This window comes from Clarias gariepinus, chromosome 12 (assembly GCF_024256425.1).
Source record: "Clarias gariepinus isolate MV-2021 ecotype Netherlands chromosome 12, CGAR_prim_01v2, whole genome shotgun sequence".
Lineage (NCBI taxonomy): Eukaryota > Metazoa > Chordata > Actinopteri > Siluriformes > Clariidae > Clarias > Clarias gariepinus.
The window spans coordinates 11,419,751-11,437,794 of record NC_071111.1 but is presented as its reverse complement, the minus strand read 5'-3'; the positions used below and the strand labels follow the sequence as shown (position 1 = coordinate 11,437,794).

Sequence of the window (18,044 nt, the reverse complement as noted above, 5' to 3'; positions counted from 1 at the left end):
CAAGTCCTGTAGTCCATGGTGCAAAGTTAACCATGGGCTTATCTGTGTTGGGTTAGAGCTGACTGCACAACTGCAAATTGAAGGGAATGGAGACAAACAAAGTGTTTACACATTTTATTGTCTACTTGATTGTAGTAATGTCTGTCTTTCTCATTTAGCAGCTTCCTTAACTTCCTAATCAGTTCTGGATGATATGGTATAGCTGAGTAATGCTGTGTTTGACTTGCAACATGCAATTCTGCTACAGTATTGTTCATGCAATTTTACTTTAGCATTTTCACCATTTAGGATTTTATTGAGACAGTTTCTTTCAAATATGGATAAGGCAATGTCTATCAACTTCGTAATACAAATAATCCGAATTTACAAAAGACTTGTAATAAACTACAGCAATACTTTATTTAATGTGTATTGTCTTTTTTTTGTGGGCATTTAAATGTGACGGGATGTTTCTGGACTAAGATAAAAACAATGTGCTATTTGGATGTTTAAGGTTTTGTGAGACATTTGTTTTATGATGGTTTCTGTTTTACTGTAGTTCATGGATATCTTGTTATTTCTGATTATACATATTATGTAAACTTCTAGTTTCTCTGTGTTCTCTCTCTAGAGGATTTGTTTATTTTCTATGTTCACCTCTGGTTTGTTATACTGTTTATCTCCTAGTTTAATTTCTGTTCATTTCACGGTTGTTACTCATGATTAGGTTTGTGTAATAAACTAATGTCAGTGCGTACAGTACATCCTACCTCAGTCCTTAGGCTTGAATTCCATTAAAAAATTGGCAGATTTTATTACCCTTTGTAAACAAACAACTATTATAAAAACAGTTATTCTACAGTCATATACTGTAACACATTGTAGACATATTATCTATAACCCTAAAAACATTAACATCTAGGTTTTGGGTTTGTCTTGTGCCACTGGAGAAGCTCAGGCCCCCAAGGGCCATTGGCTTTGTACATGTACTTTGCACAATAACAATAAAGTTTAATTTAATCCAATCTTAACTGACCTAAACTAAACTGATCTTATCTTATTACAGTGGGGTCTAAAAAATATTTAAATGTTTTCAGCCTACTACTGATATTTACTTTCTTATTACTTTGGTTTGGTATAATTTTAGGAGTCGGTCCTCATTTCTAAATTATGACTTATACTATTACTGCAGAAAATACATTATTCAATATTATTTACATTTTATTAATGTTTTCCACTCTATTTCTTCTGTTTCTACTGAATTTAGGAAAACAGTGATTATGAGGTAGTTGTTATTATTAAGGTAAAAAAAGATAATATGTAAATTTCACCCTGCATTTCACACATGATTATATGATTTCACATTAATATTTATTCATGTATAAATTAATTATTTACACCTTTGTGTTTAAATTTTTCAGGCTGTCTTACTGGAAATAGCTTTAAAGAGTTTTAAAGTCCATTACTGAGGACCTGAATTGCTGATTGAAGGGTCAAGGTTTAATCCCCACCACCACAGGTACACCATTGCTGGTCCCTTGAGCAATGCCCTTAATCCAAATTGCTTAAATGTCTAAATAGCTGCTAACATTCAGTGCCAGTCTTAGGCCCAGAAATCGCATGGGCTGTGACAGAAGGGGATCTGGTGTAAAACCAGTGCCAGATCTGGTGGATCAGTGATCCAATTTGGTGACCTCTAAAATTAAAGGACAAAGTCTAATGAAAATAAAGGTTATTGTTATGAAATTTAATTTCTTTATGAACTAATGAGCATGTGACACAAATGTGTTATGATTGTCATTTAATTTTGATAAATGTAAGCAATATTGTGTGGTGACTTGATATTAAAAATGTGCTAATCTAGGTAACTTAACTGTAGATATTCCTACATTTAATTTCAATACAAACAAGAAGTGCTGTTTAGATAAACAATATTATATCATGATGAGAGGAAAGATCAGAAACAAAAAGCTCTAAAAAATTCATATAATGTTCTATGACTAAAAGGCTATCATTAAAAATTATTTTGTTCTGCATAGTGTCACTGGATACAAAACATTCGAAAAATCCTCTTCTACACACGCAATTCCATCCCCGGTTACAGTTAATTATTTTTACAGTTAAAGTTAGTTTTTTTTTCTCTAATTGCAATGGTTAGAAGCATTTTAGTTTGAAAACCTGACAGTGGTGCCTCTGTGTGTTATTTCCTGATGAGGGTATTTCTAGTGCATATATTGCTCAGGCATTACACTGAAGCACAGACACCCACTCAAGCAAAATGACAAAGTCATGCATTGCATAAACCAACCTAACTGACAATCTAAACTTATTCATTGTGCAGTGTCCAAGGATTCAATTTATTATCATTTAGCTGAATTCAAACCTTGAACGGGTGTAGGCAGCAGGTGGTATTAGAGCAATGATTTCTTGCACAAAAGGAGAAATATTTTTCTTTCATTAAGTATCCAGCATATATTAATCATTTTTGTTGTTGTTGTTTTTAAGATACATTTTACAGTAAGACCAATAAAGCATACAGCATTTGCAAACCACTTGGCCTTGAAATACAAATGCTTCTTAACTTGGTATAAGTAATTACATTTATGCTTAAACGGTTGGCTTAAAGGGAACCTATTATGCAAAATTGACTTTTTAGTTACTTTTGGACATTCACACAGGTCTCCAGCATGCATGTGCCAAAAAAACAAACAATCAAAAAAAACAACAACCTTTTTCCTGCTTTTTACTTTTTGTAATTTTTTTTCTCTCCGTTTTTGTACTGACCAGGGCTTAAACAAGCAAACAATCTTTTCTATTGTATCCTCATATAAGAGAGCCCCTATCCTGACTTGGCAGCAGTAACTCGCCTAAACAGACACTAAAACTGCACATTTGGAGTAGGAGTAAAATAAATGTTGAAGTTTGAGTTTGAAGTATGAAAAAATGCATTATCTGGGAGGTCGTTTAGATGGACTATTAACTGACACACTTTTGGGTAGACTTGTGTTATCTTGTTAAAGAAATAGTAAAATATGAAAAAAAAAAAAAAATCCCTGTGTGTGGGTTGCCTAAGTCAAAGAATTTTTTTGTCTACTCTCTGGGCTTTTTTCTGAATGTGTTCACTGGACCGTACACTCAAAACACACATTCCATGACCCCACCCCCACTCCCACCATTTAGAATGCCTTAAACAGGACACAAAAATCCATGGTGATAAACTAACAAGAAAAACAGAAAGTAAGGACCCAAACAGACAGAACTAAACCGGAATCACAACTGGTCTTGAAAAAGAAACATGTCAAATTAATTCATGTGATTCATTCTTCTCTGTCACCCATTTCTGTTTATCCTTTGCAATTAATTCATTATTACTGCTTACTGCCAAGTCCTCTGCCTGATGACTTTCGATTTTCACTGACAATGCGGTTTGATTCTTCTTTTCTCCCTTTCGGATTGGAGGATCCCAGATGGTTGTTTTGGAACCATATTCCCCTTCCCATACCCTCATTTGTCTTTAATCCAGACTGTGAGAAATGATCCAACGAAACTCTCTATTGAACAGAAAAATTGGCTTGTTTTTTTTTTTCCTTTTTGACATTGTTGGTAAAATTGCACCAAATGCCTTATCAAAGACTTAAGGTCAATTGCTGATGCCATTCACTACAATAAATGCCCACAGGGCCGCCTTAGTAAACTCTTTGCCCTGGTTCAGATATGACAGGGAAATATCTGATTTGACTGAATATAAATTCCTGAATTTTGCCGTATTGCTTATACTTCCTCTGCCTTTTCCTGATGAAGCTTTAGCTGTTGAGATACAGAGTACTGTAGGCATGCAGGGAGGCGGACACATTGAGAAATCCCAGGTTGTGTGACCGAGGACAATCAGAAGCAAGTTGCAATATAATCTCTTATGTCAGTGATACCTTACAGTACAGAGTTACCATTTTATATTCCATGCTATTTAATATTAACAATAGCTTTTTATTAATTAGTCTTTTTTTCTGTTTTGTGTATTTGTGAATTTAATAACCTCTGACACCACTTGCAGAGTCACATACAGTATAGAAGAAAAGCACTGTGGACTATTTCTTTAATAAAGTCCTTGCTGCTATTGACAGGCGTAAATAAGGAGAAGAGGCCCGTCTAATCAATGAGGCCTTTGGCTCAGTGCAGAACATATCAAATTAACCTAAACACTGAGGGTCAGACAAGATCTAGCACTTCATCAGCAGATGCTGTACTTTGCATAATGAAAAGGACACTTGTGACAAAACCCTCTCTTGCTTCATCACCCTGTCTGACCAGGAAAGTTGGATAAGGTTCTTTTCAAGGCCATGAAAATAATTTTTTTTTAAATGCCACTGTTTTCATTTGCATACTTCCAGCCAAACGCTTATGCCAGCATCTTCTAATTATGCTCAAGTAATAAAAAGTTTAATGTATTTTTCTGAAATAACACCTGGATTAATAAGCAAACCTATGACAAGAATTATAGTAGGATTTTAAGCATATTGTTCAATTCAATAAACTCACAGAATAGTTTTAGTGAAATTCAGAGGTTAGCCAATGGTAGCTCACTGAGCTGACAGGAAGAGAAAAAGTGTACTCAAAATACTCAAAATAGTGGATATTGGATAGATACTGTAACAGCAGCAGCTACTTATATACAGTATATATTACAACTCTATGGTATCCAGATGTGACTATTTTTAAAAAGTACAAATCTATTCTAGGAGCAGAACTAGAAAACATTGCTGGACAAGGCTTTCTTCAAACTGTTGCTGGAAAGTTTAAAGCGTACAATTAGTAGTACACTTCACTGAGACCAATGGGATCAAAACCCTTGGAAAAAACAGGTACTGTAGGGGCCATCACGCCCCTTTTTTAACCAAACTTTACTAATGGAATGTTACATTCTTGTACAGTAGGTATTGTTCCTCTGGAATCTACCAAAGTCATGTTTGTCCCTCACTCCCAGATAGTGAAGCTTGGCTCATCACTGCAGAGAACAGGTTTCAATTGCTACGGAGTCCAGTGGCAGCATGCTTTACACCACTCCAGCTGATGCTTTGCATATTTTGATCTCCCAATATACCGTTCTTAAGGTGATGTTGCATTCAGAGGCAATTTCTAAGTAGTCAGTAGTAAGTGATGCAACCATGGATTTCAATGCACTATACACTTCACCACTTGGCAGCCACGCTCGGTACGTTTGCATGGTCTACTGCTTTGTGGCTGATATGTTATTGCTCTTAGATGATTTTATTTCACATTAATAGTACTTGCAATTGACTTCAGTAGATCATGAACTGACTGATAGCAAAAGTGGCAACTTATAACAGATTAAACTCTTTAGCACCAATCATTCTACCGCCAATGTTTGTTTATTGTTTCGGTTGTACAGTATACACCTGTTAATGGTGTAGCTGAAACACCTGAACTCTATGTTTCAGCTCGCCATGTAGTGTAGTTCATGTCAGATGGTCCTAATTTATTGTTTATTCACCTGTTCCCTTATTGAAGACAATATAAATATAATGTCCACAGGGTGTGTAGATGCTCTGTGGTTAGCACTATTGCTTGCACCTCAAGGGTTGGGGGTTTGAATCTTGCTACCGCTGTGTGTGCGAAAGTTGGATATTTTTCTTTGTTCTTTGTGGATTTTCTACAAGTACTGTGGTATGGCCTGAACGGTGTATATATGTGAGGGTGTGCGCTCCTATGAACTGCAATTTTTTTGGCACCCCATCTGGGGTGTATCCTGCCTTGTGCCCTGAGCGTCCTGGGAAAGGACACATGCCCCTCACTATACCACATAGTCTAGGTGGTATGGAAGATAAATGGACTTTGGGGGGAGTGTGTGTGCCCTGCGATGGATTGGCACTCCGTATAGGGTGTGCCCTAAATTTCCTGGGATAGCCTCTAGGTCCCCCACGACCCTGTATACAGGATAAAGAGATAAATACAGGATTTCCTTAAAACACAGAGAATAGTTTGCCATCATCATCCTGAATGTTCATTACCTCACACTAAAATCCCTTTTCATTATCATCCTGCATTAGACAAAAGTAAGATGATCATCGAGATGAATTTACCTAAAAATCACAGATTTGACCGTTCAGACTTCAGGCAAAAATCGTGTCTTTGCAGCATGCATGCATGTCCTGATCAGAAATGCTGATGTGGATGTTGTGCATTTGCAGGAAGATGAATGCTTAGTGGAGCAGGATGGCCTGCAGCAGAGGGGCGGGATGGAGCTGTGTTTCCTTCCCCGCCTCTCTGTGACCCTCCACTCGGACAAGCAACAAGCTGCACTCGCTCACACACACACACACACGTACACATGCAGGCACTTCGCGTGCAGGCGTTTCTAAACATTTGAATTCTGGTGGATTTTCTGCTTCTTGGGTGAGTTTGAATTTTCACGCCTCTTTCTGGCCTGCATGGTAAAAGTAGCACAGGCTTGCTGCTGTACATTTCCAGGCTACTTTTTCCTCCACCCGACACGCAGAACACAGCACGGGTAATGCAGGTGCTCAGCTGGAGCACGGATGGCTACTCTACACACACGCGCGCGCTTTTTAGCTGTTTTTATTTATTTTTTGTAGCATTCATCAAATCTAACTCGTGTCGAAGTCAGATTCTTGAAAGACAAAAAAAGGTCTGACGAACACTCGGGGAAGTCCTGTTTCAGAACAGGAAAGGAAAGGTTTGAAATTTCGCTTCTCCTTTATAAGCTCTCTTATGGCTAATGAAACACACACACACACACACTGTAGCTAGTGATGGTGCAGCAACACAGGCGGCTTTTATATTCTTCTACACCGCGTTGCCAAGGAACCGTAAGTGTTTGCCCCTCTGTAAACACTCCGCAGTCGTGTTGTGCAGCAGGAACAGAAAACAAATCCAAAATAAATCTCACTTACCATGTTTGGCAAATAGAGACTAAAGTCTGCAATGGAAACTTCCAGACCGTTCCATTAGTTGTACCTTATTTAATAAACCGCACGAGGCGTGAAGGAACATCAAATCAGACCAATAACGTACTGTACAAACATTGTAATACAATGTTTCCAAAGGAGGCTACTAACAAAAACATCTAAAGTTTCAGCTCATGTTCACGCGACTTCCTGTGTCAGGAATGGAAACTAAAGGAAATTTCCAGACTTTCAGTGTCAAAAATAGCTAGCCTAGGGAAAACTCCAACTTGGGCAAAAAAAAAAAAAAGGGTGTAGTTTTAGGATCAAAAACAGATGATCTGTAAAAACAGATCAACACCATAAACTTCAAGGGAATAAGGCTAGAATTTCTAACTCACTTTGCTTCATGGATCGATGATGGAAATGAAAAAGACAAATCCCTATCTTTAAATTATAGCTAGCTAGATAGATAGGTGGAGTAGTGGTTAGCACTGTCGACTTGCGCGTGTTCTCCCCATGCTTGGTGGGTTTCATCCAGGTACTCCGGGTTCCTCACACAGTCCAAAGACATAGAGATTAGGCTAAGGTGTTCCCATATTACCCGTAGCGTGTGAATGTGCATATTAATGTTAACCAAAGGTCCTACTACAGTCATAAAAATGGAAATGAATATGGTCACCATTGACCTCCATAGACCTGTAATGAATGGATGGATGGATAAACAAATAAATAGAACACTTTATTAATGTTACAGAAGTCAGTTCATAGATTATACAACAACATACCATCAACAGGTGGGGTTATGGCTAGGTTAAACTTACTAAGGGTAAACCTATATATGTTTATATATACCTGTGTGTGTGTGTGTGTGTGTATATATATATATATATATATATATATATATATATATATATATATAAACCTATGATACACTGTTTGCAAAAGGTGAAGTCCGATAAAGTACACAGAAGGGTGCATTAACGAGGTTGTTGAGCATTGTAAAATAATAAGAATATACTGTTTCCAGGTACATGTACTGTATATACAGGTGGGAACCTAAGTGACTGTACATAAGGTGAACCAGCGATTTGTAATTTTAATAAAACTTGAGAATGAAAGTACATGATCATATCAGTGCAATCATTTGGGCAACAGAATTTATATTGGCATATAAAAAAATGATAACAATAAAAACAAAATCCCACTACACACAGCAGTATGTATTGCGAATTGGAAATTATTGCTTTAATCAATTATTAAAAAAAAAGAAAAGGGTATTTGCTTAAATTGCTTATCCTCAAATGATATTCACTCTTTAGTTCCTGTGTCAGAAACCTTAAAACCGTAAAATATTAAAAATAATTTATTACAAAACTCCACTAGGAATTGAAGATTATATATAGTTTTAATTTTAACTTCAGGTAAAAGAGGAAAAATCAATTAGTTTAAATTGTTGGGGCTTTGAATAATATTTCTAAAGTGGAAAAAAGTACAAAATGCTATTTGCTCTGCATATTCTGAGATGGAAAAAAAACTGCCTGGTCTGATTACCAATTACAGTACCAGCTGTCAAAACACAAGATGAGCTGGTCAAACTGATAGCCCATTTTTGGCTAATGCAGCATAACAGACCATTTGTATTCAGGGAAATAAGAAAGCTGAACAGTTTGACCAGCTCCTTCTGTGTTTGGCAATCGGACAAAATGCTTTTTAACCAAAATGGATTCTGGAAATATCTATTTTTAAATTGCTGTCAGTCTCCAGAAGTTTCATATTTGCCTCCAGCCAAAAAGCTTTTAACTCGAAAGAAACCGTTTGTTGATCTAAACCACTCAGATAGGCTGGGTATTAAAAAATAAATAACTTACCCAGCCAGAAATATCATCAGCCATAATCAGGGCAAAATCTGTAAGTTTCAAAATAGCTAAAAATCTGCCAGTTGGGCGCATACGCATTCAGCACCCACACAAGCTGCTTGGTGTGGAGATGAAAAAGCCCTTTCTGAAAGCAGCTCACAAAGAAAAAGAAACAGAGGCTGAACTTCACAAGGAATTATTAGAATTGAATGTTGTGATCACATGCAAACAGACTTTTTCTCTACTGATGCTGTAAGCAAGGAAAAGTCCCCAAAACCAGTGTGAAACATACTGGCGGAACCAGTGTGAAACATACTGGCGGATCATTTTGGTTGTTTTGTAGCTTACAGTATGGTCCAGAAGCTTTTGTGAAGACAATACCAGTTTTATAATGTGTAATAATTTAACCCTTAATTTTTTGCATTTAAGCTGCATGCCTTTTGAATTGTGTGCACATATTGAACCTTGCTCCACATTACAAAAGGAAAGGCATTACAAAAGGAGTTTCTTCAGAAAAAAAGTGCTACTTATAAAACATTTTATATTTGAATAAATTTAACCATGCACTATGCAATGAACCAATTTGTCTATCGTAAAAAATGGCACGCAGCACATTTAATTAGTTACATCGGGTGCCAATATTTATGTATTTGACTGTACACTTATGGGAAATAATTAATATTATAAATAAATCATAGTGTTTCAAATTAATGTGCATAACGATGCTATAAAATGCAACAATGTAGCATGTACTTGAAACAAAAACCAGGAATTAATGAGTGTAGTGAGCTATACATTTGATGTGGTAACTTGTGCCATCATGCACCAGAGAATGGAAGGGGAGGAGTTTCAAGCACATAACGGACAGAACCAACATGACTCTTAAATGACAGTTGGACTTTATAGAGTTCAAACTGATGCTTAAATTAGCTTGTTAAATAAACCTAACTTGTCTCTATTGTTACTAGAGCTTCCTTGGGTTAGGGTTAGGTCAGTTCTGGTTTGGTTTAGTTCTTTGCAACTAAGTGTTGCTCGTTTTTACTGTGAACACTTTCACTTTCACTGTTACGGAAAATCAACAGCAGCTTATAGCATTTTGTTCCATGTACTGAAGATTCATATTAATCACACTTCTGGGATTAGTGTTCGGTTCCTGGACCATTTAATGTTCATCTTTATTTATTGTACAGAAGAGAATCCCCTGATGCACTAAGCAAGATAGAGATGTGGGAATTGTTCTCCATCATTTAGCACACTAATGGACCTTCCATTTCTTTACTACATATCCTGTACATACATGTAAAATAAATAATAAATACACTTTCCAACAATAAGAACTCAAGGCCAGTGCGGTCTTGCATGAGGTCCGTCTTGACTTTCTTTCTAAACCAGCTGTGTGGATGTGGGGGGTTTTCGTGCGCATTTTGGTGTATATTTTTGACCATTTCTCCACAAACATGCTTATTTCAGGGGCCATTATTTGCTTGTTGTTTTGACACGTGTTGCTTCTAAGCTCAACCCTCAGATAGGCCGTGTCACTTGTATACACAGGCAATTCATGGGCCACAACTATTAATTATCATGTCCCAGAAATAAGCAGTTTGACTCCTGTCTCTCCAGTAAAACCTCTCTCCAGTTATCAGTCTTTTGATGCTGGGTTTTCTTCTGCTTCTCCCCTCAATTCTGTATTGGTCCAATTTAATTTGAAAAATTGGTCCAAAATCCAATTTAATTTGAAATTTAGTTTTATTTTTATGGAGAAAAGGCTGCATTTGAAATCGAAAAAAGGCTGCAGTTGTTTTACTTTGAATGTATGTAGTGTTTGTTAATAATATACAGTACAGACCAAAAGTTTGGACACACCTTCTCATCTATTTGTCAATGTGTTTTCTTTATTTTCATGACCACTTACATTGGTAAATTTTCACTGAAGGCATCAAAACTATGAATGAAAACATGTGGAGTTATGTACTTAACAAAAAAAGGTCTCCACAGTGACCGGAACTGAACCCAATCGAGATGGTTTAAGGTGAGCTGGACTGCAGAATGAAGGCAAAGGGGTCAACAAGTCCTAAACACCTTTGGGAACTCCTTCAAGACTGTTGGAAAACCATTTCCGGTGACTATCTCTTGAAGCTCAATAAGAGAATGTCAAGAGTGTGCAAAGCAGTAATCAGAGCAAAGGGTGGCTATTTTGAAGAAACTAGAATATAAAACATGTTTTCAGTTATTTTACACATTTTTTTTAAAGTACATAACTCCACATGTGTTTATTAATAGTTTTCGATGCCTTCAGTGAGAATCTACCAATGTAAATGGTCGTCAATGAGTGAATCTGTGTCGAAACTTTTGGCCTGTACTGTATAACTATGTATTTGTTTATTTTTTTCTTTAATTATTTTTGCAGTGCTAAATAAATATTGGCAAATGTCTTTTCAATGAGGTAATTTTGCCTTTATTTGTTGTTAGCATAGATAAATATGGTTGAAAAAAAAATAGTACATTTAACAGTCGCATTGTAAACCGCCATATACTAGCGTTAGTACCGCTCATCGAAGGGAAAAGAGTTTGTAGAAATAGGTAAACATTTAAAGCTAAAGATAAGCTGACTCCAGCAGTCAGCGCTGTTATTTCATTGGTACAAATATCAATTAATCCCAGTAAAAATATTCAGTTTAGCTTTTCTAATTAATATTTATTATTGCTGATGTTTGTTCAGATTAAGTAGCCTATTGGTAGCTTATTTAAAATAGATTATTAAATCCAGCACATAATTGTATATAATTGTACATCATTTTTACTTAACATTTTAATTTCACTTATGGTGCAGGGTAAGTACTACAAACGTTTCATCAAATTCTGTCTAGTTGTTAATTAAAAAAGTGCCTACAGTTGGACACATGTACAGTACAGTGCGCTTTCAAAACTTGTGGTTTCTAATCTGGCTCTAAACTGCTTCTAACTATAACTTGTGCTGTCTTTGCCTGTTTGTGCAGTGTTTGGTTGGTTTCCTCTGTGTGTACTCTGGTTTCCTCCTACGATACAAAGACATGTGTTGTAGAATGATTGACTTTTTTTACATTGTCCATAGTGTGTGATTTAGTGTCTTGTGTGTGTGCTTGTGCCCTGTGATGGGTTGGCACCCTATTCAAAGTGCTTCCTCTACAGTTCCTGGCATTGGCTTCAGGCCCTTATAACCATAAACAAAATAGTTGGTAGAGAAAATGAAGGGGTGAATGGATGGTGTTAGCAAATTGCTTTGTTGGCAAGCTTTTTGAGATATGCTGTTGTTGTAAATGATCATCTTTAGGGAGTAAGAGTAACTCTGAGTCACATCCGGCTCACTATTGATTAGATTCCTGTATCAGCACACTCCTGGCAGCTTTATCACTGCCACATAGGGAAGGTTTGTTTGGACTGTTATTAGAGTTAAGTTATGGTTTTGTATGGCATGACAGTCTTTTTGACTCCTCTTTAAATTAAGTCTGGTTTTGTCATTTGGCATCAGCAGCATAAGAGCATTCCAGTGCTGTAAACCAATATTTTAACTCCCTTAAAGAAGTCATTAATGTAATTTTCATCCAAATCATAACATCTTTACAGTCACACTTTCAAAATAGAAAAAATGAGGAAAGTACAAACCTTCCATTTCTTCACTACATATCCTGTACATACATGTAAAATAAATAATAAATCCACTTTCCAACAATAAGAACTCAAGGCCAGTGCGGTCTTTCATGACGTCCGTCTTCACTTTCTTTCTAAACCAGCTGTGTGTGTTTTTTTTTTTTTTTTACTTGTAACCTATTGGGCTTTAGGTTAAGGTCCAACAAGAAAGAAAAAGAAGCAAGGAAGACAAAGTATCTGTAAAAATAAAAAAAATAAAAAAAATGGTGTTGTTAGTGGTATACTGATTACAATGATGATGGTGCTGAGCCTAGACCTGACCAACTGAAGCAACCTCAGATCAGATCACCACCTCCGGAGGCTTCTACAGTAGGCACTATGCATGATAGGAGCATCGCTTTATGCGCTTCCCTTCTTACCCTGAAGCAACCCTCGCTCTGGAGTAGGGCCAATCTGGACTGATCAGACCACATGATCTTTTTACATTGCTCAAAAGTCAAATCTTTATGCACCTTAGCAAATATAAGCCCTTTGTTCTGATTAGTCTCACTAACAAGTGGTTTTCTTATGGACTCACAGGTGTTGAGTCCAAATCCTGTGAATTTTCATCACATAGCATGTACAAGGCAATCCTCTTACTTATACTATTAAACATAGCACTGGTTTTGACTGTTCATTTTTTTTTTACCATGCATTCTCTAAAGGTTTAAGTGATTAAACTCCATTCATGACCACATTCTTTCTAGAAAGTTGAAACCTTATAGGTTTTGACAATGGTTTCTTAACCCAGTTTCGGCAATATACAGGACAGTTGCTTGATGCAGCTCAATAATTAAACCCATCTGAAATGGTGATTTAAAAAAATTTTTTTTTTAGGCTGGGCAGTGAATATGGAAGTACTTGCTACAAAGTAGGCTACGTGTTCAGTTCTTAGTCAAAACCACATGTGCTTTTATAAAAAACTGAATGTGAAAAACATGGTTTTAAACTGTATTTAAAATATGAAAATAAAAACAGATGTAAAATAAATAATCTAATTATAAATAGCCTATGTCTGAGAATATTTCTTCAGTTTTCTCCAGCAACAATAACAGCGTGTTATTATAGAGTTCAATAGAACAATAAAAATGTGTATGTGTGTAAGTACACTCTATATATACTCTATACGGTATATACTTTATTATGAGGCGCCGTATAGGGCTTAAATCAAACTTTACTCATGCACACACATATGAAACACTTGCATACACATATATGAAACACTCACACATACATATATACTACTAACTGCTCAAACAACTACATGTGAAATGCGCGCGCACATACATACATAATTTCCGCGCACATACATACATACTTTCCGCGCACATACATACATACTTTCCGCGCATATACATACATACTTTCCGCGCACATACATACATACTTTCCACGCACATACATACAAACTCTTCTCGCACATTCACCTATGAGATTCTCAGTGTAACCGGAAGGCATTTCAGTGTAACCGGAAGGCATTTCAGTGTAAAAGGAAGGCATTTCAGTGTAACCGGAAGGCATTTCAGTGTAAAAGGAAGGCATTTCAGTGTAGACGGACTTGTCGCTTCATTCTCCCTGAATGGTAGTACTGGTTTGTATAATCACTGCTTAATCACATGGCGTATTCAGAACTATCCACATAATGTCTGAATATTTCAGCGGCAGAAAACGCAGGTGATGATTTGCAAAAAGAAAATTGAAGCACGGAATCTTTGGCTAATATGTCGGATCCTACAACAGAAAGAAATACTGTTTTGTGAAATGTGTTTCCTTGCCTTCGCTAATATGAACAATAACTCATCGGAATCCCACGGGACAAACATTGTTCCGACCCCCCATATCACCCACTTTTGTGGTGATAAATAAATCACTCGTTGTCTTCTAAACTGTCCATTAACGGTCTATTTAAGAAACGCTACTACTAATCAGGGAGAATGAAGTTCATATACATTGAAATGACTACTCCCTACACCCTACTCCCTGCGCAGGAAATGTCTGAAAAGGGAACTTCACTCTACAAAATTCCACCATTCAGAACACCATGCAACGTCACTTCCTCCTTGCGTTACCATGGTAACACAAGCACCTCGGATACCTGTCGCTGCTGCTGTGGAAATTTCACGCTACGGACATTAAATATAGATTATTTATTGAAACTGATACCATAAAAAAATATAAAAGGTATTATTTATTTATTTATTTTTACAGATTACTAGCCTATATAATACGAATGGTTTCTTTATTAAATCAAAATGTCAATTATTGTGTCCTATTTATATGATGTCCTCGCCTCGATAATAATTATAATAAAAATATAAATTCTTTTTCGAGTAAAATTTTTTCACACTCCAGCGATATGTAATGACTTATAGGAAATTATCCATTCCCTTTTCCGCTAAACTAAAGATCAGTTGTTCACTCTTTCCCTACACCGCTACAGTTGGCTTTGTGCGCGTGCACAGAAAGTATGTATGTGTGTGTGTGCGTGCGTGTGCCGGGAAAGTATGTATGTATATGCGCGGAAAGTATGTATGTATGTGCGCGGAAAGTATGTATGTATGTGCGCGGAAAGTATGTATGTATGTGCGCGCGCATTTTATATGTAGTTGTTTGAGCAGTTAGTAGTATATATGTATGTGTGAGTGTTTCATATATGTGTATGCAAGTGTTTCATATGTAGTTGTTTGAGCAGTTAGTAGTATATATGTATGTGTGAGTGTTTCATATATGTGTATGCAAGTGTTTCATATGTGTGTGCATGAGTAAAGTTTGATTTAAGCCCTATACGGCGCCTCATACTTTATATATACTTCATATATATACTTCATTTGCAAATCATCCAAAAATTTTAAGTATATATATATATATATATATATATATACTTAAAATTTTTGGATGATTTGCAAATTTCTTTGTTTATGTTTAGTGATTTATTTTCTACACTCTACAAAAATACTGGGGATCTCAAAAGTATGAAATAACACATATGAAATAAGGTAATTATGTAACAACAACTACTACAGTCAGTTTTTATTTTAGGACACGGAGGTCAGCCTTTCTGCAATAGTTCTTGCAAGATTAGTATTGTGTCAAATGCATTTACAAAACCCAACAAGCACCATGATGAAACTGTCTCTCATGGAGACCATCACAGGAAAGCAAGACTAAAACTTACCTCTGCTGTAGAGAAGTTCATTTGGAGTTACTAGTCTCAGCAATCACCAGTTAACCTCAGATTAAAGTCGTTATGAAGGATTTACAGAGTATCAGATACATCTCAATATCGACTGTTCAAAAGACATTATTCTGTATTTTGGATGCCTTCAGCATTGAAATAAAAATCATTACCGATGTATGTGTATATATATATATTGTGTGTGTGTATATATATATATATATATATATACACATATACAGTGTACAGTGGAACCTCGGATTACAAGTAACGCAGTTTACGAGTCGTTCGTAAAGACCAGCAAAGATTTTTAATAAAATTTGACTTGAAAAACACGCATTGTCTTGGTTTACGAGCACCGAGTATCATGTATCACGCATGCGCTTCTTGTTTTGACGCTGAGCGTCAAGTGATCACAACTGAGCCTACGGTTTTTCTCCCTCTTGCGCTGCGGAATTGTAGGTAATCGTCTCTCCTGCTGGGTCTAAGTGCTAGTCTCTTACTGGTATAATCATCATCCGTGCATGCGTGTACTGTTTACTACAACACTGTGTCACTGTGACCACGTGTGTGTGTGTAAAACATTTTATTTTGTGTTTGTAAGCGTGTTTGTACAGCGCCCATATAGAGCAAGAGCTAGTCTCATTAAAGGGTAAAGATAAATTTTTTCTCTCTGTATCAGCCTGTCGTTTTTCACTTCACCATTGAAAAGAATCGCAACAGAGCAGAGTTTCTGTGTAAGGCAGAAAGTGTGTGTGTTTGGGAAGTCAAAAGAAGGAGGGGGTGGTAGGGGGCTGTAAAGGCGAGAGAGAGTGTGTGTGTGTGTGTTTGTGTTTGTATGTGTGTGTGCGTGCACAATTTGACACCATGCTTACACACACACACACACTCGCCTTTTTTTGGCCTGTAGGTCAAACAATTTAAGTTTCTATTATTTCTTATGGGAAAATTAAATTTGGTTTACGAGTGTTTTGGAATACGAGCCCACTTCCCGGAATGAATTATGCTCGTAATCCGAGGTTCCACTGTATAAGCTAAAAGTGTATAATCCTAATGTCACTCTTAAGAAGTAATTGTATTATATAATAATATAGCATTATTGTCATCTTTGTATGTCTTTTGTTCGGCAGGGAAGATGGGGAGCATGTATAAGGATGAGCAGGGTGACTGGGTGACGGTCTGTCTCAAGTATCTGCTATTTGTCTTCAACTTCCTGTTCTGGGTGAGTCTGGATTGAGTGTAGAGTGTGTGCATTATGCATTTCAGTGTAAGGGAAAAAAGTGTGGGAGTTTGTTCTGTGGGCTAAAACTAGTCAGAGGGTGGAATAAAAACTGCACAAGATCAAATCGAAGTTGGTGAGTCTCAGGTGGGTTGTGTGTGTGTGTGTGTGTGTGTGTGTGTGTGGTGTATTTGTTTGTACATGTGTATTCTTGAACAGTAAGTGTTTAATAATAGAGCTCGGTCAATCCCTAATGTTTCATAAAGCCCTGGGCTAGAAGTGAAATCACTTTTAAATTGAAAGGAAGGAAGGAGGTTTGAGCATGTGTTTATGTATGTGTGTAAGTCATTGTCAGTAGCGATGTGGGAGCAGATGTACAAGTCAGCCTTTATTTTCCCCACCACCTCTCAGCTCTCATTCTGCCTGCCAGGATTTCTCGTTTCTGATCAGGCAGTGCAGCAGCTCACGAACTGGGACAGCACCCTCTAGAGTCATATTTGTTTGTAACGAGTGGCTTTAAAGGCTTTAGGATTTCTAAACACGTTCGAGTGTATGTGCTGCAAAGTGCTGCCTTGTCATTGTCATACGACTGTCGACTGAAATAACTGTGATACTGAAACCTTAGTAAAATTTAACAGCATCAAGGACAGGATTTAATTAAAATCCTGGGCAAAGCATATGATATTAAGCACTTTTTAAAAAAACGTTTATACTTTTATAAATAAATGTGTAAATGATGTGATTAAAGCATTTAATCATAGTCCCGGTTTAACTTGATCACCCTCCGTATTTAACAAAGACATTCAAATAGACATACACACACACACATTATACATATATAAAATCATCTTAGAGAAAGCTTCACCATATCAACAGTTAAATGTCTTTGTTAAATTCAAAGGGTGTTCAAGTCAAACTGAGGGGGTAAAACCAACAATAAAACATTTAAATGGTGTAAACATTTTAAACAAGGCTGTACATCTGATCCTGGCTGAGGTGAACTCCTGATCTTTGAAATTCAAGATATCTATAATAAGATAATTCAAGAATTTAACTGGGCGTTCTGCATACAATTCCAACCCCGCTACAAGCCATTTCCACCTCTTTTCCACCGTTTCTTTTAGGCCAGGGGTAGCCCAGTGGTGAAGGCATTGGACTGCGGTTCGGAAGATCCCAGGTTCAAACCCCACCACCACCAAGTTGCCACTGTTGGGCCCTTGAGCAAG

At 36.8% G+C, this 18,044-nt stretch overlaps 1 protein-coding gene across 4 annotated transcripts in view; it reads left to right on the top strand.

Moving 5' to 3' along the window:
* The first annotated feature begins 6,254 nt into the window (after positions 1-6,254).
* The window catches only part of tspan11 (tetraspanin 11), a 32,800-nt gene continuing 21,010 nt past the window's right edge, over positions 6,255-18,044 (top strand). For 3 of the 4 annotated variants that reach the window (XM_053508808.1, XM_053508805.1, XM_053508806.1), the window contains exons 1-2: positions 6,281-6,390; positions 16,730-16,821. In XM_053508808.1, the coding sequence (XP_053364783.1) occupies positions 16,735-16,821 (87 nt within the window). In that variant the 5' untranslated portion in view covers positions 6,281-6,390; positions 16,730-16,734. Of the gene's footprint in view, positions 6,391-16,726; positions 16,822-18,044 lie in introns of all 4 variants that reach the window. The other variant, XM_053508807.1, reaches the window with a different exon arrangement.